Source organism: Manacus candei, unplaced genomic scaffold (assembly GCF_025592945.1).
Source record: "Manacus candei isolate 608988 ecotype Guabito, Panama unplaced genomic scaffold, ASM2559294v1 h1tg000022l, whole genome shotgun sequence".
In the NCBI taxonomy this organism is placed as follows: Eukaryota; Metazoa; Chordata; class Aves; order Passeriformes; family Pipridae; genus Manacus; species Manacus candei.
Genome location: NW_026138070.1, coordinates 24,637 through 48,991, shown reverse-complemented (window position 1 = coordinate 48,991; position 24,355 = coordinate 24,637). Strand labels below are relative to the sequence as shown.

Below are 24,355 nucleotides of genomic sequence, written 5' to 3'. Positions count from 1 at the left end.
GAGCCGAAAAGGCAGCGGAAGGGGAGCGGCGAAATGGGAGTGAGCGGCCCCGGAAAACCGGGCGAGGCGTGCGCAGTAAGAAACCGAAGGCGGCTAGCGGGGCAGCCAAGGTAGCGACGCTGGCGCGTGCGCAGTCATTATCGAGAAGCCGGCGATCACGTGGTAAGTGAGGGCAGCCGGGCGAGGGGGAAAGGGCGACGCATGCGCAGTGCCTCCTGTGACACTGCAGCGCTCCCCGCTCGACTTCAGGGCCGGCTCCGGCGGCACGGCGGGAGCTGTGGTCTCCCGTCTCTCCCGGGGTGTGTGGGGGGGGAATAACGTGAAGACTTTTGGGGCGAAAGCGCAGAAATTAGCGAGGGCCGTTCTCCGGGAAAACCGGGGCACAGGAAGTAGAGAGCGACCGGACTGTTTTAGACGGCGCACCACCAAAGATGGCGCCCTCCCGGACCGGAAGTGGCACCAGGCCGCCCCAAAACAAAGATGGCGGCGCCCCGACCGGAAGTCCTCCAAGTCAGTACAGAAAGATGGCGGCCCGATCCGGAAGTCCGCCAAGCCCACAGTAAAGATGGCGCCGCCAGGACCGGAACGACAACACTAAAGATGGCGGCCCCTGCCCGGAAGTCCGCCAAGCCTACAGTAAAGATGGCGCCGCCAGGACCGGAACGACCACACTAAAGATGGCGGCGAGAGGCCCCCTCGCCTCAGAGAGGCGTTTATCCTGTTGCCGGACCTCCGCCGCGACCCGGACCCCCGCCCCGCGCCCGCAGCGCCGTCTCGCCGCGCCGCTTCCCGCTGCGGGGGCAGGGCGGGGCGCTCGGCGGCGCCGGGCGCGGGCGGCAGGTTCGTGGGCGGCGGCAGGCACTGGCGCGGGCAGCCCCCGTCTCAGGACCCCACGCGCCCACGCCGCGCCGCGCCGCGCCGCGCCGCGCCGCCCGCTCGTCCCGCTCCGCTCCGCTCCCGCTCCCGCTCCCGCTCCCGCCCCCGCCCCCGCCCCCGCTCCCGCTCCCGCCGTGCCCTGGAGATGCTATCGGGGATGCGCCGCCGCCTTCCCCCCCCCGGAAGCGACCCACGCCGGCAGATCCGACGGAGATCGGCCCCGGGGTAAGCTGGGCGCGTCGGAGGGGGGGCGCGGCCGCTCTTCTGCCTCTCCGGCGGCCATCGGGGACTGCAGGCCGGGGAAGCGACAGGCAAGTTGCTCGCCTCTGCGGAGAAACTTGCACCTGCGTGCCGCCGCAGGGGAGGGTTCGGATGTGCCCTGGCATTGCACACGCACCACACCCCCCCGCGGGGAGGGTCTCCGCTGCCTCGGGGACCCCGTCTGTGCTGCCGGGAGAGAGAAATCCTTTGGGAAGCTGGGCTGGAAACAGCAACTCTGTGAATTGCTCAGCTTTTTCTAGGCAAGGGCAGGTTTTAGGGAAGAAAGGCCCGTACGCGCGAAAGGCGCCGCGGGTCTCGCCAAAGGGGGGGGGCGCGCGGCTGCAGCGCCGCGCGCGGCTGCAGTGCCGCTCCCGGCCGTGTCCGCCAGGCGGCGACTGTGAGGCAGGGCCCGGCGCTCGGCGGCGCTCTTGCAAGCGACGCCTCTGGCAAAGCGGCGCTGCTTGGGCACTGCCGGCCTTCCCCCGGAGTGCCCGGGCTGGCCCAGCACCTGGCCAAACCTCTTAGGGAAGAGGCAAGGAACAACTGCGCTTGTTCTGCCGTTTCTTTAGCCAGGGACTGGAACACAGACAAAATCAAGGGGCTCTTTGACCTGTGCAGGCTCCGAGCATTTTGCAGCCTTCCTTAGCAGGGCATTCTCACCCTCTGAAAAGATGAAAGGCATTAACATCTGGAGACGTGCCTGCAGCTGTGCAGATTAATGTAGTTTCTTTTAAGAAACGAAGGGGAGGTTTTCCTGTTGTGAGCCTAAATACCGAGTCTACTCTGCTTTTTCAATCAGGTGACGAAGCTTATGGAAAAAAAGACCAAAGGCCTCGAGGTGAGTACATTCTACCGAGTTCTGCTTTTCTGGCATCGGTTTGGGAAAATCCCGTGAAATTCTAAAAAGCTTCTCTCCGTGTTTTCTAGTTGTTTTTTTCAGCCTTGGTGTAAGTTTCATGTAGAAAAGGGCATAGAATTATTAGAACAGACAAACTAGACTTTCTCGGGAGAGATGGAAGAAAAGTCTGCTGATTCCAGTTCTGCTTTTCTTGTCTTCCCTTCGACTGTCATTTTCTCTCCCCTGCTGTTCAAATAGGCAGCAGTTAATTGCTCTGCTGAAGAGTTTGCTGTCCTAAGTGTCTGTCAAATTGGTGCCTTCAACTCAAGATAGCACCTGCTCCTTAGTTACAAAAAGTTCCTCACAGGAAATGTTCAGGCGTGCCCATAAATCTCCTCGCTGTTTGTTAGGGAGAACAGGGTTTTCTCCTCTGTAACAGAATAGTCGTGGCATTTGCTATGGAATGCTGGTGGCAATCTAGTCAGAAGAGGACCCCGTGCTTCACTAATTTTCCCTTTTTGTTGTTGGGGGTGACTTCTTCCCAGGCATGTTATTCTTGACCCCCCGGGGCAAGCGGAGGTGTCAGCGTCAGGAGCCATCCTAACTGAGGCCCTGGGAGGTCAGTGCTTTTTGTGTGACTGGACGGTGAAGCTGTCTGTGGGAATGACCTGGCTATTGCTCAGTGTAGTCCTAATTAAGGTGTCTTTTACTCCGTGTTCCCAGGCTCCCTCTTTTCCTTCGGTCGCCGTGGGTGTGCCGGACGCCTGTGGCAGGACTAACCCTGTGGCTTTTATGTCCAACGTGCTGTGCTGTGCGTGCCTGCGGGTAAGAAAAGCTGGGAGTGCAGTCCCTCTGCTTTGATTGCTGTGTCTCTTTGGGAGTGATTTTGGAGGGGAATCCCAGAGCGATTTGGTTTGAAGGGGACCTTCAAAGGCCAGCCTGTCTTCCGTGGGCAGGGACACCTTCCCCTCTCATCCCCGGTTGGATGCTCCAAGTCCCATCCAGCCTGGCCTGGAACACTTGCAGGGATCCAGGGGCAGCCTCGGGTTCCCTGTGCAGTGTGCTCTGATATCTCTCCACTGGCATCGTGAAAAATGTTGTCAGCACGTTTTGTGTGACGATGGTGAGCGGGACCTGGGTGAAAACTGGGGTTCTCTGAGGTGCAGAGGGAAAGAATTCTCCTTTGAAGTCCAATGTAATTCAGTTTTGCACGAGTCTTGTCTGCCTTATGTTTGAATTGCTTTCTATTCTAGGCAGTTCTTTTAAATTAAACTTTTGTGTCTCCCCCCCCCCAGTATCTTGTACAAGACAAAGCTACCTTTCCTCGTGGGAACGGACTGGCCGGGCTTTGGCAATCTGGCCCCTCGAAAGACTAAAGTGACCTCTTCCAACAGGGGAAGACTTTCTGGTAAGCGGCGCCAGAAAGAACTGGAGTTTCTGGAGAATAAAAGCTGGAAGCGTGCCCCTGAAAATCCCCAGCCCTGGGTGGTCAGTGGTCTGACTTGCACGGACCGGTGGCCTTGGCCAGGAGCGGTCCTGTGGGAAGCGCCTTTGCCCAGGCTGTAATTTTAATTTCCCTTGGATGCTTGGCAAAGCCCCTCTGGGTGAGCCCCAGTGCCTGGCAGGAGCAGAGCGGGCTTCCAGGGAGGTATTCACCTGGTCAGCGTCAGGAACCATCCTACCTGAGGCCTCGGTGAGTGCTTTTTGTGTGACTGGACGGTGAAGCTGTCTGTGGGAATGACCTGGCTATGGCTCAGTGTAGTCCTAATTAAGGTGTCTTTTACTCCGTGTTCCCAGGCTCCCTCTTTTCCTTCGGTCGCCGTGGGTGTGCCGGACGCCTGTGGCAGGACTAACCCTGTGGCTTTTATGTCCAACGTGCTGTGCTGTGCGTGCCTGCGGGTAAGAAAAGCTGGGAGTGCAGTCCCTCTGCTTTGATTGCTGTGTCTCTTTGGGAGTGATTTTGGAGGGGAATCCCAGAGCGATTTGGTTTGAAGGGGACCTTCAAAGGCCAGCCTGTCTTCCATGGGCAGGGACACCTTCCCCTCTCATCCCCGGTTGGATGCTCCAAGTCCCATCCAGCCTGGCCTGGAACACTTGCAGGGATCCAGGGGCAGCCTCGGGTTCCCTGTGCAGTGTGCTCTGATATCTCTCCACTGGCATCGTGAAAAATGTTGTCAGCACGTTTTGTGTGACGATGGTGAGCGGGACCTGGGTGAAAATTGGGGTTCTCTGAGGTGCAGAGGGAAAGAATTCTCCTTTGAAGTCCAATGTAATTCAGTTTTGCACGAGTCTTGTCTGCCTTATGTTTGAATTGCTTTCTATTCTAGGCAGTTCTTTTAAATTAAACTTTTGTGTCTCCCCCCCCCCAGTATCTTGTACAAGACAAAGCTACCTTTCCTCGTGGGAACGGACTGGCCGGGCTTTGGCAATCTGGCCCCTCGAAAGACTAAAGTGACCTCTTCCAACAGGGGAAGACTTTCTGGTAAGCGGCGCCAGAAAGAACTGGAGTTTCTGGAGAATAAAAGCTGGAAGCGTGCCCCTGAAAATCCCCAGCCCTGGGTGGTCAGTGGTCTGACTTGCACGGACCGGTGGCCTTGGCCAGGAGCGGTCCTGTGGGAAGCGCCTTTGCCCAGGCTGTAATTTTAATTTCCCTTGGATGCTTGGCAAAGCCCCTCTGGGTGAGCCCCAGTGCCTGGCAGGAGCAGAGCGGGCTTCCAGGGAGGTATTCACCTGGTCAGCGTCAGGAACCATCCTACCTGAGGCCTCGGTGAGTGCTTTTTGTGTGACTGGACGGTGAAGCTGTCTGTGGGAATGACCTGGCTATGGCTCAGTGTAGTCCTAATTAAGGTGTCTTTTACTCCGTGTTCCCAGGCTCCCTCTTTTCCTTCGGTCGCCGTGGGTGTGCCGGACGCCTGTGGCAGGACTAACCCTGTGGCTTTTATGTCCAACGTGCTGTGCTGTGCGTGCCTGCGGGTAAGAAAAGCTGGGAGTGCAGTCCCTCTGCTTTGATTGCTGTGTCTCTTTGGGAGTGATTTTGGAGGGGAATCCCAGAGCAATTTGGTTTGAAGGGGACCTTCAAAGGCCAGCCTGTCTTCCATGGGCAGGGACACCTTCCCCTCTCATCCCCGGTTGGATGCTCCAAGTCCCATCCAGCCTGGCCTGGAACACTTGCAGGGATCCAGGGGCAGCCTCGGGTTCCCTGTGCAGTGTGCTCTGATATCTCTCCACTGGCATCGTGAAAAATGTTGTCAGCGTGTTTTGTTGGATGACGGTAAGCAGGACCTGGGTGAAAAGGACATTCTCTTAGGTGCTGGGAGAAGGAGGACTCGTGCGGGCACCTCCAGAGACAGCGGGAACGGGAGCGTGCTGCGGGGAAGGAAAATTTTAGGGGTTGGGTGCCGAGAAATTTGTCCTTCCCTCGCCCTGTGCTCTGCACTTAGCAATGGGTCGAGTGCAGAAGTTTCCTGGGGACCCTGGGAAATGATGCTGGGTCTGCTAAGAAAAGTGGGGCCAAAGGAGCAGGACCTGGGTCTGCCAGCGTGGGAGAAACAAGGGACGGGTCATCCTCTGCCTCCAGGAGGGAGGGCAGCAGGAAAGGCCACGGACTAAAGCACTGAAGTGCCGTTCCCCAGGGGGCCCCTGCCCAGCACTGAACTTGCTTCTGCACTTGCTGTCCCTTTCCCAGCGGAGCCGAAGCGTCGGGTGCGGCTGCCGGGGGGATGGAGCTGCCAAGGACAAACTGGGAGGGTGTTTGCGAGGGAAGGGGGTAGAAGGAGCTCTTGATGTGCTTTTTTTACTTCTTCATCCCACAGAATTGCCACGAGAGGAAATACTTCAGAGGGGCTTCCCTCCAGATAAGCCCTGAATATGCCAGGAGGTTTCAGCCGGGAGGAAAGGAGCTGTGGAAGAAAAGCAGCCTAAAAGTAGCCAGTGGGGATCATCAGGTTTTCCAGCCAAGAAGAACAAGGAGAGAGATGGGGGAATCGGGTTCCAATTCCTAATGATTTGGTGGGTGCAGGAATGATTTCTGTGTGTTTTCCAGTCCCTTTGGATTCCTGAGATGATTTTAAAATGATGGCTTTAGCAATCAACTAAATCGCAGATGTTGTTTTTGAGAGGAAATGATGCCAAATAAATGCAGAGTTTTGGGTCAGTTTTGGGGATGATTTGGGTCAGTTTTTGGGGTCAGTTTGGGGTGATTGTTTGGGGTGATTTGGGTCAGCTTTTGGGATGATTGGGGTCAGGTTTTGGGGTCAGTTTTGGGTCAGCTTTTGGGGTGATTTGGGTTGGTTTTGGGTCAATTTTTGGGGAGCACTGGGTGTTACTGGGGGTTGTTGGGGAGCACTGGGTGTTACTGGGGGTTGTTGAGGAGCACTGGGTGTTAACTGGGGTGTACTGGGGAGCACTGGGTGTTACTGAGGGTTGTCGGGGAGCACTGGGTGTTACTGGGGAGCACTGGGAGAGAAAATGAAAAATAAAGAGAATAAAAAATAAACGAAATAAAGAAGGAAATATAAAAAAGAAAGGAAAATTTAAAAAAAAAAAAAAAGGCCAAAAAACTAAAAAGGAAATAAAATGAAAATGAAATAAAAGAGAAAAAAAAAAAAAAAAGAAACCCCTTCTTGGGCACCCCGTTTCCTCTCCTCCCCCCCCCGAACCGTAAATTGCGGGGTCATCACCCCTAAAATGTGAGAAGGGGACCCCGAAATGTGGGTGAGGGAACCCCAGGGAGCCGGAAAAGTGGAGGGGGAGCCGCAGTAAGAAAGCGAAGCCGGGCGGTGGGGCGGCGAGGTGGGGGGGCAAGCCAAGGTGGCGACGCCGGCGCATGCGCAGTCGTTGGCAAGACGCCGGCGATCACGTGGTAAGTAAGGGCAGGCACGAGAGGGACCGGCGACGCATGCGCAGTGGCTCTCGTGCCGGTGCAGCGCTCCCTGCTCGAGTTAAGGACCGGTTCCGGCGGCAGAGCGGGACTCGCGGTCTCCCGTCTCTCCCGGGGTGTGTGGGGGGGGAATAACGTGAAGATTTCTTGGAGTGAAAGCGCAGAAATTAGCGAGGAGGGACGCTAATTTGGGTAAAGTCGGTCACCGGAAGTAGAGAGCGACCGGAAGTCCTCCAAGGCCCCGGCCCGGAAGTCCGCCAAGCCCACAGTAAAGATGGCGCCGCCAGGACCGGAACGACCACACTAAAGATGGCGGCGAGAGGCCCCCTCGCCTCAGAGAGGCGTTTATCCTGTTGCCGGACCTCCGCCGCGACCCGGACCCCCGCCCCGCGCCCGCAGCGCCGTCTCGCCGCGCCGCTTCCCGCTGCGGGGGCAGGGCGGGGCGCTCGGCGGCGCCGGGCGCGGGCGGCAGGTTCGTGGGCGGCGGCAGGCACTGGCGCGGGCAGCCCCCGTCTCAGGACCCCACGCGCCCACGCCGCGCCGCGCCGCCCGCTCGTCCCGCTCCGCTCCGCTCCCGCTCCCGCTCCCGCTCCCGCTCCCGCTCCCGTTCCGCTCCGCTCCCGCTCCCGCTCCCGCCCCCGCCCTCGCCCCCGCTCCCGCTCCCGCCGTGCCCTGGAGATGCTATCGGGGATGCGCCGCCGCCTTCCCCCCCCCGGAAGCGACCCACGCCGGCAGATCCGACGGAGATCGGCCCCGGGGTAAGCTGGGCGCGCCGGAGGGGGGGCGCGGCCGCTCTTCTGCCTCTCCGGCGGCCATCGGGGACTGCAGGCCGGGGAAGCGACAGGCAAGTTGCTCGCCTCTGCGGAGAAACTTGCACCTGCGTGCCGCCGCAGGGGAGGGTTCGGATGTGCCCTGGCATTGCACACGCACCACACCCCCCCGCGGGGAGGGTCTCCGCTGCCTCGGGGACCCCGTCTGTGCTGCCGGGAGAGAGAAATCCTTTGGGAAGCTGGGCTGGAAACAGCAACTCTGTGAATTGCTCAGCTTTTTCTAGGCAAGGGCAGGTTTTAGGGAAGAAAGGCCCGTACGCGCGAAAGGCGCCGCGGGTCTCGCCAAAGGGGGGGGGGCGCGCGGCTGCAGCGCCGCGCGCGGCTGCAGTGCCGCTCCCGGCCGTGTCCGCCAGGCGGCGACTGTGAGGCAGGGCCCGGCGCTCGGCGGCGCTCTTGCAAGCGACGCCCCTGGCAAAGCGGCGCTGCTTGGGCACTGCCGGCCTTCCCCCGGAGTGCCCGGGCTGGCCCAGCACCTGGCCAAACCTCTTAGGGAAGAGGCAAGGAACAACTGCGCTTGTTCTGCCGTTTCTTTAGCCAGGGACTGGAACACAGACAAAATCAAGGGGCTCTTTGACCTGTGCAGGCTCCGAGCATTTTGCAGCCTTCCTTAGCAGGGCATTCTCACCCTCTGAAAAGATGAAAGGCTTTAACATCTGGAGACGCGCCTGCAGCTGTGCAGATTAATGTAGTTTCTTTTAGGAAACGAAGGGGAGGTTTTCCTGTTGTGAGCCTAAATACCGAGTCTACTCTGCTTTTTCAATCAGGTGACGAAGCTTATGGAAAAAAAGACCAAAGGCCTCGAGGTGAGTACATTCTACCGAGTTCTGCTTTTCTGGCATCGGTTTGGGAAAATCCCGTGAAATTCTAAAAAGCTTCTCTCCGTGTTTTCTAGTTGTTTTTTTCAGCCTTGGTGTAAGTTTCATGTAGAAAAGGGCATAGAATTATTAGAACAGACAAACTAGACTTTCTCGGGAGAGATGGAAGAAAAGTCTGCTGATTCCAGTTCTGCTTTTCTTGTCTTCCCTTCGACTGTCATTTTCTCTCCCCTGCTGTTCAAATAGGCAGCAGTTAATTGCTCTGCTGAAGAGTTTGCTGTCCTAAGTGTCTGTCAAATTGGTGCCTTCAACTCAAGATAGCACCTGCTCCTTAGTTACAAAAAGTTCCTCACAGGAAATGTTCAGGCGTGCCCATAAATCTCCTCGCTGTTTGTTAGGGAGAACAGGGTTTTCTCCTCTGTAACAGAATAGTCGTGGCATTTGCTATGGAATGCTGGTGGCAATCTAGTCAGAAGAGGACCCCGTGCTTCACTAATTTTCCCTTTTTGTTGTTGGGGGTGACTTCTTCCCAGGCATGTTATTCTTGACCCCCCGGGGCAAGCGGAGGTGTCAGCGTCAGGAGCCATCCTAACTGAGGCCCTGGGAGGTCAGTGCTTTTTGTGTGACTGGACGGTGAAGCTGTCTGTGGGAATGACCTGGCTATTGCTCAGTGTAGTCCTAATTAAGGTGTCTTTTACTCCGTGTTCCCAGGCTCCCTCTTTTCCTTCGGTCGCCGTGGGTGTGCCGGACGCCTGTGGCAGGACTAACCCTGTGGCTTTTATGTCCAACGTGCTGTGCTGTGCGTGCCTGCAGGTAAGAAAAGCTGGGAGTGCAGTCCCTCTGCTTTGATTGCTGTGTCTCTTTGGGAGTGATTTTGGAGGGGAATCCCAGAGCGATTTGGTTTGAAGGGGACCTTCAAAGGCCAGCCTGTCTTCCGTGGGCAGGGACACCTTCCCCTCTCATCCCCGGTTGGATGCTCCAAGTCCCATCCAGCCTGGCCTGGAACACTTGCAGGGATCCAGGGGCAGCCTCGGGTTCCCTGTGCAGTGTGCTCTGATATCTCTCCACTGGCATCGTGAAAAATTTTGTCAGCACGTTTTGTGTGACGATGGTGAGCGGGACCTGGGTGAAAACTGGGGTTCTCTGAGGTGCAGAGGGAAAGAATTCTCCTTTGAAGTCCAATGTAATTCAGTTTTGCACGAGTCTTGTCTGCCTTATGTTTGAATTGCTTTCTATTCTAGGCAGTTCTTTTAAATTAAACTTTTGTGTCTCCCCCCCCCCCCCAGTATCTTGTACAAGACAAAGCTACCTTTCCTCGTGGGAACGGACTGGCCGGGCTTTGGCAATCTGGCCCCTCGAAAGACTAAAGTGACCTCTTCCAACAGGGGAAGACTTTCTGGTAAGCGGCGCCAGAAAGAACTGGAGTTTCTGGAGAATAAAAGCTGGAAGCGTGCCCCTGAAAATCCCCAGCCCTGGGTGGTCAGTGGTCTGACTTGCACGGACCGGTGGCCTTGGCCAGGAGCGGTCCTGTGGGAAGCGCCTTTGCCCAGGCTGTAATTTTAATTTCCCTTGGATGCTTGGCAAAGCCCCTCTGGGTGAGCCCCAGTGCCTGGCAGGAGCAGAGCGGGCTTCCAGGGAGGTATTCACCTGGTCAGCGTCAGGAACCATCCTACCTGAGGCCTCGGTGAGTGCTTTTTGTGTGACTGGACGGTGAAGCTGTCTGTGGGAATGACCTGGCTATGGCTCAGTGTAGTCCTAATTAAGGTGTCTTTTACTCCGTGTTCCCAGGCTCCCTCTTTTCCTTCGGTCGCCGTGGGTGTGCCGGACGCCTGTGGCAGGACTAACCCTGTGGCTTTTATGTCCAACGTGCTGTGCTGTGCGTGCCTGCGGGTAAGAAAAGCTGGGAGTGCAGTCCCTCTGCTTTGATTGCTGTGTCTCTTTGGGAGTGATTTTGGAGGGGAATCCCAGAGCAATTTGGTTTGAAGGGGACCTTCAAAGGCCAGCCTGTCTTCCGTGGGCAGGGACACCTTCCCCTCTCATCCCCGGTTGGATGCTCCAAGTCCCATCCAGCCTGGCCTGGAACACTTGCAGGGATCCAGGGGCAGCCTCGGGTTCCCTGTGCAGTGTGCTCTGATATCTCTCCACTGGCATCGTGAAAAATTTTGTCAGCACGTTTTGTGTGACGATGGTGAGCGGGACCTGGGTGAAAACTGGGGTTCTCTGAGGTGCAGAGGGAAAGAATTCTCCTTTGAAGTCCAATGTAATTCAGTTTTGCACGAGTCTTGTCTGCCTTATGTTTGAATTGCTTTCTATTCTAGGCAGTTCTTTTAAATTAAACTTTTGTGTCTCCCCCCCCCCCCCAGTATCTTGTACAAGACAAAGCTACCTTTCCTCGTGGGAACGGACTGGCCGGGCTTTGGCAATCTGGCCCCTCGAAAGACTAAAGTGACCTCTTCCAACAGGGGAAGACTTTCTGGTAAGCGGCGCCAGAAAGAACTGGAGTTTCTGGAGAATAAAAGCTGGAAGCGTGCCCCTGAAAATCCCCAGCCCTGGGTGGTCAGTGGTCTGACTTGCACGGACCGGTGGCCTTGGCCAGGAGCGGTCCTGCGGGAAGCGCCTTTGCCCAGGCTGTAATTTTAATTTCCCTTGGATGCTTGGCAAAGCCCCTCTGGGTGAGCCCCAGTGCCTGGCAGGAGCAGAGCGGGCTTCCAGGGAGGTATTCACCTGGTCAGCGTCAGGAACCATCCTACCTGAGGCCTCGGTGAGTGCTTTTTGGACGACTGGACGGTGAAGCTGTCTGTGGGAATGACCTGGCTATGGCTCAGTGTAGTCCTAATTAAGGTGTCTTTTACTCCGTGTTCCCAGGCTCCCTCTTTTCCTTCGGTCGCCGTGGGTGTGCTGGACGCCTGTGGCAGGACTAACCCTGTGGCTTTTATGTCCAACGTGCTGTGCTGTGCGTGCCTGCGGGTAAGAAAAGCTGGGAGTGCAGTCCCTCTGCTTTGATTGCTGTGTCTCTTTGGGAGTGATTTTGGAGGGGAATCCCAGAGCGATTTGGTTTGAAGGGGACCTTCAAAGGCCAGCCTGTCTTCCGTGGGCAGGGACACCTTCCACTGTCCCCGGTTGCTGCGAGTCCCGTCCAGCCTGGCCTGGAACACTTGCAGGGATGGGGCAGCCTCGGGTTCCCTGTGCAGTGTGCTCTAATATCTCTCCACTGGCATCGTGAAAAATGTTGTCAGCGTGTTTTGTTGGATGACGGTAAGCAGGACCTGGGTGAAAAGGACATTCTCTTAGGTGCTGGGAGAAGGAGGACTCGTGCGGGCACCTCCAGAGACAGCGGGAACAGGAGCGTGCTGCGGAGGAGGGAAATTTTAGGGGTTGGGTGCCGAGAAATTTGTCCTTCCCTCGCCCTGTGCTCTGCACTTAGCAATGGGTTGAGTGCAGAAGTTTCCTGGGGACCCTGGGAAATGATGCCGGGTCTGCTAAGAAAAGTGGGGCCAAAGGAGCAGGACCTGGGTCTGCCAGCGTGGGAGAAACAAGGGACGGGTCATCCTCTGCCTCCAGGAGGGAGGGCAGCAGGAAAGACCACGGACTAAAGCACTGAAGTGCCGTTCCCCAGGGGGCCCCTGCCCAGCACTGAACTTGCTTCTGCACTTGCTGTCCCTTTCCCAGCGGAGCCGAAGCGTCGTCGGGTGCGGCTGCCGGGGGGATGGAGCTGCCAAGGACAAACTGGGAGGGTGTTTGCGAGGGAAGGGGGTAGAAGGAGCTCTTGATGTGCTTTTTTTACTTCTTCATCCCACAGAATTGCCACGAGAGGAAATACTTCAGAGGGGCTTCCCTCCAGATAAGCCCTGAATATGCCAGGAGGTTTCAGCCAGGAGGAAAGGAGCTGTGGAAGAAAAGCAGCCTAAAAGTAGCCAGTGGGGATCATCAGGTTTTCCAGCCAAGAAGAACAAGGAGAGAGATGGGGGAATCGGGTTCCAATTCCTAATGATTTGGTGGGTGCAGGAATGATTTCTGTGTGTTTTCCAGTCCCTTTGGATTCCTGAGATGATTTTAAAATGATGGCTTTAGCAATCAACTAAATCACAGATGTTGTTTTTGAGAGGAAATGATGCTAAATAAATGCAGAGAGAGAGCATGGAATCATCCTGGGATCCTGGAGTGCTTTGGGTTGGAAAGGATCTCAGGGATCATCTGCTTCCACCCCGTGCCACAGGCAGGGACACCTTCTAATAGACATCCAGCCTGGCCTTGGCCACTTCCAGGGATGGGGCAGCCACAACTTCTCTGTGCCAGGACACCTCCCCACCCTCCCAGGGAAGAATGTCTCCCTTATGTGCAATCTTTCCCTTTCTTCTCTGCAGGAAGTGGGCTGGGACAAGGGAATTGGCTCCCACGAGGCCAAGGATCAGAGCGGGCTCTGCACAGGGGACGACTTCCACTTCCGAACGGGGAAGGGCACCTTCGTGCCCACCCCTGGCACACTGGGACAGAGTAACATCTGCCTGCAGCTGGCTGGAGTTCCCGTTGGCTCTGGGCTTTCTGTCCACGGGCCGGGGATCATGGGCAGAGTCCTTCAAACCTGGGGAACAGTGGCCTTCACACCATCCCTGCAGCCCGTCCAGGCCAGGATGCTGCCCATCGGCCCCTGATCACAGGTGGATGTAGAAGTGATGGTGTTTAGGGAATGCTGATTGTATTTCCCTGACTTTAGCCATGTGGTCATTAAAAAGAGAAAAATAACAAGTCTATGGAAATCCCCTGCACTTGGGAGCTTGCAGCGCTCTGGATTAAACTTGGCTCTCTAACGTTAAAACTGTGGGCGAGGGGCGGTGGCCGAGCAGGGCCAGCGGCGGGGCCGGACGGGGCCGGCCCGGGGGTCCCTTCCCCGCGGGGTCGCAGCCGCGGGACCCGCCCCCGCCCCGCGCGGCCCCTCCCGGCGCGCCCCGCCCGTCCTTGGGGGCTGCGGCCGCTCCCGGCGCTGCCGAGGCTGCCGGGGAGGGACCGGCCTGTGCTGGGGGCACGGGGGTTCGTTCCTTGTGTTCGAGGGCGGCAGCGGGAGCGGCGCTGCGGGGCGGGACGTGCGGGAGGTGCCGGGTGAGGGCGGGGAAGCCGCGGCGGGGCCCGGGGGCTGCAGCTCTCTGGCTTCCCGACTGGCTTTGCAGACATTTGCCACCTTCAGAGGAGACACAAATCCCCGCGGAGCTGAGCAAGGGGTGCGGGGAGTGCAGCGAGCTGGGGCGGGGCTGTGACCAGGGCAGCGTGTGCGCAGTCCCCCAAAACCAGCCCGGAACAACCCCAGAGCCCAGAGCGAAGCGCCGCGGGATCGCGCCGGCCCCGCCCCTAGACTCGCCCAGGCCCGCCCCCCGGCTCGCGCCGGCCCCACCGCCCGGCCCCGCCCTGCCCGCCCCCAAGAACCCCGCCCTGCCCGCTGCCCGCCTCGCTCCCCTTGTCCCGGGAGAGCTCCCAGACGGGCCGTGACCGCGGAGCTCCCACCCGCCCTTCCCCGGCCCCAGCAGCGCCTGCCGGGGCTGCGGCGGGAGGCGCGCTGAGGGAACGGGGAGCGGGGCCGCGCGGAGGGGCGGGGTCGGGCTGAGCGGGAGGGGGGGGCCGCAGGGCCAGGCGGGCTGGGATTGGGCGGAGGCGCTCGAGTGCTGATTGGGCAGCGCTGCTGGCCCGCGGTATAAAGGGCCGGCGGGGCAGGTGCGGGCGGTTGTGTGTGAGGGCTGAGGGTGCGGCCCAGCTGCTGCCTGGGCTGCGGAGGTGAGAGCGCCTTGTCCGCTGGGTTTATGGACCGGGGGAGCTGGGGGGCGTTTAGGTGCGCGTTGTGCTGGGCAGCGGGGGCCGGGTAAGCCCGTTACCTGCCGGGTAACCCCGGGGAGAGCCGGGGCATGGCTGTGGGGCCTGTGCTCTCTGGGTGTCTCAGGTTTTGCTTTGAAATTCCAAACCCTTTCCCCGTGCAGGGTTATGAGGCAAAGACTGCTTTAACTTGGTTTTTTTGTGCTGCGTTAATGCTTTTTGCTCGTTCTGTGTCCATTTGCAGCCTCGCTCGTGGTTTCCCCTGGTGTGGAGGCGAGTTGTGCTTCCTGCTGGGAGAGAGAACGGCCTTGGGAAGCTGCTCCATGACCCACAGCTGTGCCGAGCCTGGGAGTCTGTCCAGGTAAGAGCAGGGCTTATACTCCCAGTGAGGAGCTGGGGTTTGCTGTTGGAAGATAGAATGTGCCCATGCCTTTAAATGCAAGGGCAGGCAGAAGCTGGGAGGGACCCTGAGCAGGTTTGGTGGAGGTTTTGGCCTCCAAACCTCCAGGTTTGGAGGCCGCCATCTTAAGTGTGGCCTCGGCTAAGTTCTGGTCCTGGTGGCGCCATCTTGAGTGTGGCCTCGGGGCGGACTTCTGGGCCACGGCCGCCATCTTTGGTGTGGTCTCGGCACAGTTTTAAAAGACCTTGACTGTGGGGGAAGTGTCCAGGAAAAATGATTCCTTTTTTGCAGGGAGGCAGTTTGCAAGGACAGGTGGGTTGCTGTGCTCTCTAGCAAAAATACTCCCCTTGGGATGTCCAGGGTGAGGAAATGTTGGCCATGTGTGGGCTGGAGAAAAGGTGTGTGGGTGCCTGAGTGTGACACCCGTGGGTGTGCAGGAAGGGGGTTCTGGTGCCATTGGAGCTGCTAGGGAGCCAAAAAGGGCACAGTTGTCTGAAAAAGGCAAAATGTTTTAGCCTCTGTTGACACCTGTACCAAAGGAGATGCAAATTTTCCCTTTCTCATCTACAGACTTCACAAAGCTCCCCAGGAAAGGAAGCTTTAGATTCCTCCCCAGCTTTATGCTAAAGGTTTCCTTCCTCCTGTCTCAGCACCCTTTCTGCTGTTGGGAGAGCACAAGGTGGATGGAGAGGATCCCCAAGCATCTGCAGGCACAAGGGACTCATATAACTGCGATTTTCCTATGCCCCTTGTGAAAGGGACTTTCAGGATACTCTTGGGAATGTGCCAGCTCTCCTGCTGAAGCTTTTCTATGGAATATTTGAACACAAAGAGTAAAACTAAAATCAGGTCTGTTCTGGAGTATGTTACACTTGTGCAAAGCTCCTTTCCTCTGTTTATTTTCTGTTCTGGAAAGAACAATCTGGGGTTCCTGGGCACTTCCTATTGAGTGATTCCATGAAAATAATTTTGTACTGAAAGGGGAAAGGAGCTGTCTGTGGAAGGTCAGATGTGCATGATAAAAGCTTTATGCTTTTCAGACAGTAAAGTCTTAAAATATATAGCAGAGCTATATATGGCAATGAAGAGGATTACACTCAAATGCAAGGTTTTTAAATTTAATAATTTTGTGTGCTGTGTCGGTAAGGTACTTTTGTAATTTGTTATCTTGTTTTCTTTTCCTTAGGAGCCTTGCGTCTTTTGAGATCTCCTGATCATTTCAACTGCAGCTTGGTATTTTTTCACAAGTGTTATCCCATCCCGAGGTGAAGCTGCTCTGTGTTGAGGATGGCTACAGACACCTAGGTTTGCAAGTAGTCAGTGGGGGGTTACAGCCCAGAGATGGAACAAGGGCTTGGGTGTCAGCTTAGGAATTGCCAGGGGTGTTTTGAAGGTAGTATGGGTGAAAAGCAGTGTCCAGGAGCCCCCTAAATGCCTGTGAAGGCATCCACTGACTTTTCAGATGTACCACTTAAGTTTTCCTCTCGTTCACCCAGATATTCTGTGCGATTACAGCTGCAATCTTTGGCTGCAGGCAGTGACCCTGGGTGGTTTGCCTAAAGAGAAGGGAGACTCTTTGAGCTCTCCTCATATATCTGGGTGACTTTAGTTAGGGTTTCTTTACCATGTCAGAGGGACAGGGTGTAAAGCAGAGTTGAACAGAACAGAGGCCAGAGGAGCAGAGCAAGAAGGTGGGTGGTCACCTGACATCAGCACAAAGACGTGGCTTTTGGCTCCACGTTTACTTGCTGTGTAAAGGATTTTGTTATTTGGGTTTGTTTTTTCTTTGTTTTCAGATGCAGAGCCCTGGCCCCAGGAGGCTCTAGGCACCGGAGGGGAGGTGATCTGGGTGAGTCCCGGTGAGCAAGGTGAGCATTGACTCCAGGACAGAAGTAAATGGTCTTTTACAGGTGTTGTGGTGAATCTGTGCACATGCTTTGTTTGTTGTGTTTTCCAGGGGTTCTGCCACCTTCTAACAGACAGTCCAGTGCTTCAGGGCCCCTACTGGTAAGAGGTCACTGTGGAGGAGAGGTAGGTAGGAGCTACCCCAGGAAAGCCATCCTTTCAGGCAGTATCTCAGTGTGTACATTTGCCTTTGGCTTTTTTACTTTGCAGAGAATGTGTGCAGCCTCAGAGGGCCACAGCCACCTGCCAGTTAGGTTTGATGGTCTTCAGCTGTCCTTTTGAGTAATCTCCTAGTACTACGAGGGTCATCAGTTAAGGCTGGACCTTTTCCAGTTGCAGGTGCCATCCAGCCTGTGTTTGGCAAAGGAGGAGCATTGAGGTTGAGTCGGGGAGGTAGTGAGGAGGTGCTGGAGTCTCCCTTACTTTCAAACACACCACGTAACTTTTTTTCTCACTCCCCTAGGTACGGCACACGGTGACGGCAGCAGCCTCCGACTGGGGTTGGAGCCAGTGGCCCGAGAACCTCTCAGCTCAGGGGATGGTGAGTAGCCAATTGCGGGGTTATCTCCCACGTGCTGCTGAACTCTTGTCTCAATTCCAGTTTTCTTTCTCGGAGCCGACCGAGTCAGGGATCACAGGACCCTCTGAGCCAGCCAGGTGTCCTTCCTTTACATGGAAGATGGATTCACATCCCCAGCTGTGGGAAAGATAAGTGGAGGACTATCACCTGGAGAGGGGATGAGAGCTGGGTCCAGTTTTATGGTTAGGAGGGAGGGATTTTCAAATGAGCACAGGGGAAAGGGTCTGCCCTAACAGGCCCTTGGCACACATAGGAGGAGCAGTTTACTTTTCATCACTGGAGTAGAATGTGCAGGGCAGAGCCGTTCAGGTCTGTGTCGTGTCCTTTGTCCAGTCTGCGTTTTGTGTCTTAAAATTCACAATCACGGTGTCCTTTCTCAGAGTTCTCTCTCCTCGTTGCACCAGAGCACTTGTCGGGAAATGTGTCCTTGGAGTTTGTGTTGGACCTGGAACTGCTCTGCCCTGCAGTGCAGACTTGGGGGTAGGTGGAGTAGAAAGGAGACTTTCCAGTTAACCTGTGGATAGGCTTAGCCACTGAGGGCAGGGCCTTAAAGTTAGGTCAGTGTTTGTTTGTGCAGGCTGCCTTTGGACCCCAGATGGCTTGTCTAAGGAGAAATTAGAATTGCACAGCAGTTAAGGTCCCTCCATCTATATGGCTGACTTTGGTAACTCATTTCTATGCAGCGTCAGAGGGACTGGATGTAAAGCAGAGATAAACAGAAGAGGCTGGAGGAGCAGAGTCAGAAGGTGGGTTCTCATGTGAGGTCAGAGCCAAGACATGACTTTTGGCCCTAGGTTTACTTGATCATTTGGATGGTTTGGTGGTTTAGTTTTGTTTTTTTGTTTTTTTTTTTTTTTCAAGATGCAGAGCCACCGGCCCAGCAGACGATAGGCACTAGAGGGAAGGTGAGCCTGGTGAGGAAGGTGAACAGGGACTGCAGGACAAAATTAGATGCTTTTTTGCAGGCGCTGTACTTGTGGTGAATCTGTGTACCGACTTCTGACGTACAGTCCAACGTGATGGGGACCCTGCCTGTAAGAGGTCACGGTCAAGGGGTGTCAGACAGAAACTGCCATGGGGGCAGCAAACTCTTGGGCAGTATCTCAGTACTCACATTTGCCTCTGGGGTTTTTTTTGCAGGAGATGTAGACAGCCTGACAGGGCTGAAGCCAACTCACAATGAGGAGATGGACACGGTTTGCTCCCCTGGAGCTGTCCTTGTAGGTAATCTCTGAGTATTAAAAGGATCAGCAATGAAGCACTGAGCTTTTCTGATTGCAGGTACCATCCGGGTAACCTTTGGGAGCAGATGAGCATTGGAGGTGAGTCGGGGGGGGAGGCAGGAGGAGCAGGGATCCACTGCAGCTTTAGAAATGCCCTCTAATTGTTTCTCTCTCTCGCTCAAGTATCCCAGAAGATGACAGCACATTGTCCAAGTCTGGTCAGAGCCAGTGACATGAGGACCTGCTTCAGTGCCAGTGAGTAGAGGGATCGTCGGGGCTGGGGCCATGTGCCACACTACTCAGATATGGTGTCTGGTTTTCTTCCTTGCAGTTGACTCTGAGTACTCTCAGGATGACAGGAACCTCTGAGCCAACCCAGGTGCCCCTCCTCTGCATCAAAGATGGATTCACATCCCCGGCTCTCGGAAAGATAAGTGCAGGGCAAAGACCCAGAGAGGGGTTGGGAATCGGGGCAAGTATGTGCATTGCCCGGAGGGATTTTTGCAATTAGTACGGTGCAATGGGTGTCCTGTAGCAGGTTATTTAGAGACCTCAAAGGAAGGGCTTACTTTGTATCATTGGATTCCCATGTGCAGGGCAGAGCAGTTCCGGTCTGTGTCACGTCCTTTGTCTCCTCCATGTTTTGTGTCCTTCATCCCTTAATTGTGTCACATGGTGTGTGTCATCACAGGTATGGGGTGTCTCACTTGGGGTCAGCCTGGAACTGCTCTGCCCTGCTACGTGGATCAGTGGGTAGGTAGAATATTGCTCAGAGTCCCACATCAACATGTCAGTTGCCTTAGTCAGTCGAGCCAATGGCTGTACGGTCCTGCCGGATGGAGCAGGTGTCCATAACTCGTGTGCAATCATTATAGCTGAGTGTTGTGGAGCTGATGGTACTTGGATAGCAGGGCCTTGAAGCTGGGTTGTCATTTGTATTCTTGTATGCTGCGGTCAGAGTTCTCACTCGCTCAGTGGAAATGAGTTCTTTGAAGTGGTTAAGGTCTCAGTGACCATGTGGGTGACCTGAATAACCCTTTGTTTGTTTTTTTTTTTTCTTTTCAGATAAGTGGACACAGTGTACCCCAGACCGAGACGAGTTGAAGCAGCCTGGGAAGAAGGTTGTCTTGGGTGTTGGATGAAGGATGTCAGTTTTAGCTGTAGGAGTCCTTTATCTTGTGCCTTCTTGGTTTTTATTTTCCAGATGGGGCCCAATTGGTCTCAAGGCGTAGCGGCTCAGCAGGGAGATGAGCGAGGTGAGAATTTTACTCCCCAGCCAAATTTGGAGTTAGTTTTAGGATGTTATCTATGTGGTCAATCTCTGCATATATGTTGTAACTGTTTAATTTTTTTTTCTAGGCGATACACAACCCTTTACCCGTCTGCTGAAGGTGCCGAAGGTCCATCCTATAAGAGGTCAAGCTAAAGGAGCCCGAGATAGCCAGTATGAGGCAGTACATCAGCACAAGCCTCCATGTCTGGGTTGTCTTGCAGCGGCCGTCTGTCCACTTCACAATGTGTAGCAATGCTTCGGCGTGCAGTCTGATGGGGTTTAGAGGTTTTTGGCTTTCCTTGTGAACCATCCCTAATGTTTGAGAGCTCGGTGTTTGAGCATTTACCCATTTCATTTGCAGGGGCGATCTTGGGAGCAGCTGAAGAGAGAGGAGCTTTCTAGGTGAGTTGGGGAGGCAGCAGGAGGAGCGGGGATTCACTGCAGCTTTAGAGATGCCTTCGAATTTTGTGTCTCACTCACTCAGGTATCCCGGAAGGTGACAACCACAGTGTTGGACTCCGGTCAGGACCTCGGTGATGGTGAGTAGGGGGATCACTGGGGTTCCAGCCCCGTGCCACACTACTCAGATATTGTCTATGGTTTTCTTTTTCACAGTTGACTTCGAGTACTCTCATGACAACAGGAACCTCTGAGCCAGCCCAGGGGCTCCTCCTGTGCATTGAAGATGGATTCACAGCCCCGGCTCTCGGAAAGATAAGTGCAGGGCAAAGACCCAGAGAGGGGTTGGGAATCGGGGCAAGTATGTGCATTGCCCGGAGGGATTTTTGCAATTAGTATGGTGCAATGGGTGTCCTGTAGCAGGTTATTTAGAGACCTCAAAGGAAGGGCTTACTTTGTATCATTGGATTCCCGTGTGCAGGGCAGAGCAGTTCTGGTCTGTGTCACGTCCTTTGTCTCCTCCATGTTTGTGTCCTTCGTCTCTTAATTGTGTCACATGGTATGTGTCATCACAGGTATGGGGTGTCTCACTTGGGGTCAGCCTGGAACTGCTCTGCCCTGCTACGTGGATCAGTGGGTAGATAGAATATTACTCAGTCTCACATCAACATGTCAGTTCCCTCAGACAGTCGAACCGATGGCTGTACGGTCCTGCCGGATGGAGCAGGTGTCCACAACTCATGTGCAATCATTGTAGCTGAGTGTTGTGGAGCTCATGGTACTTGGATAGCAGGGCCTTGAAGCTGGGTTGTCATTTGTATTCTTGTATGCTGTGGTCAGAGTTCTCACTCGCTCAGTGGAAAGGAGTTCTTTGAAGTGGTTAAGGTCTCAGTGACCATGTGGGTGACCTGAATAACCCTTTGTTTTTTGTTGTTTTTTTTCAGATAAGTGGACACAGTGTACCCCAGACTGAAACAAGCAGAAGCAGCCTGGGAAGAAGGTTGTCTTGGGTGTTGGATGAAGGATGTCAGTTTTAGCCGTAGGAGTCCTTTATCTTGTGCCTTTTTGTTCTTTATTTTCCAGATGGGGCCCAATCGGTCTCGAGGTGTAGCGGCTCAGCAGGGAGACGAGCGAGGTGAGAATTTTACTCCCCAGCTGAATTTGGAGTTAGTTTTAGGATGTCATCTATGTGGTCAATCTCTGCATATATGTTGTAACTGTTTAATTTTTTTTCTAGGCGATGCACAACCCTTTGCCCGTCTGCTGAAGGTGCCGAAGGTCCATCCGATCAGAGGTCGAGCTAAAGGAGCCCGAGATAGCCAGTATGAGGCAGTACATCAGCACAAACCTCCATGTCTGGGTTGTCTTGCAGCGGCCGTCTGTCCACTTCACAATGTGTAGCAATGCTTCGGCATGCAGTCTGATGGGGTTTAGAGGTTTTTGGCTTTCCTTGTGAACCATCCCTAATGTTTGAGAGCTCGGTGTTTGAGCATTTACCCATTTCATTTGCAGGGGCGATCTTGGGAGGAGCTGAAGAGAGAGGAACTTTCTAGGTGAGTTGGGGAGGCAGCAGGAGGAGCGGGGATTCACTGCAGCTTTAGAGATGCCTTCGAATTTTGTGTCTCACTCACTCCAGGTATCCCGGAAGGTGACAGCCACAGTGTTGGACTCTGGTCAGGGCCTCGGTGATGGTGAGTAGGGGGATCACTGGGGTTCCAGCCCCGTGCCACACTACTCAGATATTGTCTATGGTTTTCTTTTTCACAGTTGACTTCGAGTACTCTCATGACAACAGGAACCTCTGAGCCAGCCCAGGTGCCCCTCCTGTGCATTGAAGATGGATTCACAGCCCCGGCTCTCGGAAAGATAAGTGCAGGGCAAAGACCCAGAGAGGGGTTGGGAGTCGGGGCAAGTATGTGCATTGCCCGGAGGGATTTTTGCAATTAGTATGGTGCAATGGGTGTCCTGTAGCAGGTTATTTAGAGACCTCAAAGGAAGGGCTTACTTTGTATCATTGGATTCCCGTGTGCAGGGCAGAGCAGTTCTGGTCTGTGTCACGTCCTTTGTCTCCTCCATGTTTGTGTCCTTCGTCTCTTAATTGTGTCACATGGTATGTGTCATCACAGGTATGGGGTGTCTCACTTGGGGTCAGCCTGGAACTGCTCTGCCCTGCTACGTGGATCAGTGGGTAGATAGAATATTACTCAGTCTCACATCAACATGTCAGTTCCCTTAGACAGTTGAGCCTATGGCTGTACAGTCTGTGAGCAGGATTGTCTTGTGATGCCGTGCTTGGGTGTATAGAGTCACAACTAGGTAGAGTAGCAAACAGTGTCTATGGTATGGGCATTTGTCAGGGGTCTTTGGGCTTATAAAATGTATAGGCTCAGTTTGGGGGTAAATCCAAGGTCACAGAAGGCACACTTCAGAGTCCCTTCCCTTTTGTCTTACAGCCACCCAAAGGAGACTCAGGTTCCTGGGGTGAAAGGCGGCATCGGTTTTCCTGGAACTTCCGGCAACCGGGGAGAGATCGTCCGAGCGATCATCGATGGAAACTTCTGAGAGCCACGGGGAGTCCCTGCCCAATGAATTCTGGACTGCATCGTGTAGCATCGTATCTGTTTATTTAGTGTTGCAGGTTGTTTCTTAGGCGTAGTTATTGTACTTTACAACTAGAATAGGAAAAGTCCAGCCGCCGTTTATGTTGTCATTTGTATTGCCTTGTACCACTCTGTATCATACACTTGTATAGTTGTAGTCGTATTGGTCCTTATCTGAATGTCACGGTGTCGCGTTCCGTGTGTCAGGAATTGTATATCGTTGCGCCTTTGTTTGTAGCACTTTTTATGTCGTGTCACTTGTATTGCCATGTCTGGTATACTTCTATATTTGCAATTGTATTGCTCTGTATGTGAATGTCATAGTGTTGTATTGCTGTGCATCAGTTAGGAATTGTATAACTTTGTACCTTACTTTGTTTTACTTTTGATATTTTGTCATTGATACTGTCTTGTAATGCTGTGAGGGGTGTGCTCGGGCATGAGCGGCATGCGTGTTTTGTCAGGCTTGGCAATTTGTTTTTTTTTGGAGTTTTTTTTTGAGGCTCCACGGGAACCACGTTCCCAAGGGAGCGTTTTGAGTGTACGCCGATATTCAGGGTTGGCTTGCGGCTTTGGGGTATGGTGGAGGTGTGGCAATGCAGGGGATGGGTGTGTGTAATGTAGTATTCTAACCTTGTGTTTGTTTCTCTTTCAGGATTTTTTCCACCATTTTAGCTTTAGAATAAAAAAACCCCAACCGGGGTTTTTTTTCTTTTTTCCCCCCTACTGGGGTTTTTTTTCCTAGGTCCCAGCCAGTCTGCGAGGCGATGTATCATCGCCAATGTTTGGGCACAGGCTGACCCGGGCCCTGGGTTTTGTCAGGCAGGATGATTTTTTGATTTTTGAGGCTTCCCGGGAACCCCGTTCCCAAGGCAGCATTTTGAGCGTACGCCGATATTCAGGGCTGGCTTGCGGCTTAAGGGAGTGGTGGAGGGGTTGGGTGTGTGTAATGTAGTATTCTAACCTTGTGTTTGTGTTGTTTCTCTTTCAGGTTGTTGTTAGATAATTTTAGCTTTAGAATAAAAAAACCCCAGCCGGGGGATTTTTTTTTTTTCCTCCGGCTGGGGTTTTTTTCCCAGGTCCCAGCCGGTCTGCGAGGCGATGTTCATCACCAAGGTTTGGGCACAGGCCGACTCGGGACCTGGTTTTAGGCAGGCCAATTTTTTCATTTTTGAGGCTTCCCAGGAACCAGCATGTTCCCAAGGCAGCATTTTGAGTGTGCACCGATATTCAGGGTTGGCTTGCGGCTCAAGGGAGGGGTGAGGGTGTGGTGATGGAGGGGTTGGGTGCGTGTAATGTAGTACTCTAACCTTGTGTTTGTTTCTCTTTCAGGATTTTTTCCACCATTTTAACTTTAGAATAAAAAAGCCCAAGCTGGGGGATTTTTTTTTTTCCCCCCGGCTGGGTTTTTTTTTCCTAGGTCCCGGTCGGTCTGCGAGGCAATGTTCATCGCCAGTGTTTGGGCACAGGCCTACTTGGGACCTGGGTTTTGTCAGGCAGGATGATATTTTCATTTTTGAGGCTTCCCGGGAACCCCGTTCCCGAGGCAGCATTTTCAGTGTACGCCGATATTCAGGGCTGGCTTGCGGCTTAAGGGAGGGGTGGAGGTGTGGGGATGGAGGGGCTGGGTCCCTGTAATGTAGTATTCTAACCTGCTGTTTGTGCTGTTTCTCTTTC

At 54.6% G+C, this 24,355-nt stretch overlaps 1 protein-coding gene and 2 long non-coding RNA genes across 3 annotated transcripts; all 3 read left to right on the top strand.

Annotated features, from left to right (window-relative positions):
• The first annotated feature begins 431 nt into the window (after window positions 1–431).
• LOC127470656 (basic proline-rich protein-like) lies at window positions 432–13,668 on the top strand. The gene is made up of 5 exons (XM_051786407.1): window positions 432–559; window positions 7,129–7,612; window positions 8,449–8,487; window positions 9,211–9,312; window positions 12,299–13,668. Exons 1-5 carry the CDS (start codon window positions 432–434, stop codon window positions 12,485–12,487), a joined length of 942 nt encoding a protein of 313 aa, XP_051642367.1. The 3' UTR covers window positions 12,488–13,668.
• A 3,869-nt stretch (window positions 13,669–17,537) lies between these two features.
• LOC127470522 (uncharacterized) lies at window positions 17,538–18,107 on the top strand. Its single transcript, XR_007904321.1, has 3 exons — window positions 17,538–17,663; window positions 17,867–17,929; window positions 18,045–18,107. It is a non-coding gene; the product is annotated as an uncharacterized LOC127470522 (long non-coding RNA).
• A 649-nt stretch (window positions 18,108–18,756) lies between these two features.
• Window positions 18,757–21,424, top strand: LOC127470510 (uncharacterized). Its single transcript, XR_007904320.1, has 3 exons — window positions 18,757–19,527; window positions 21,162–21,213; window positions 21,316–21,424. It is a non-coding gene; the product is annotated as an uncharacterized LOC127470510 (long non-coding RNA).
• The last annotated feature ends 2,931 nt before the right edge of the window (window positions 21,425–24,355 follow it).

Coding starts and splice junctions, on each gene's coding strand:
- LOC127470656 (XM_051786407.1), top strand. CDS start 432: ATGGCGCCCTCCCGGACCGGAAGTGGCACCAGGCCGCCCCAAAACAAA. Junction 560..7,128: donor GGAAGTCCGCCAAGCCCACA/GTAAAGATGGCG, acceptor CCCACAGTAAAG/ATGGCGCCGCCAGGACCGGA. Junction 8,488..9,210: donor AAAAGACCAAAGGCCTCGAG/GTGAGTACATTC, acceptor CCGTGTTCCCAG/GCTCCCTCTTTTCCTTCGGT.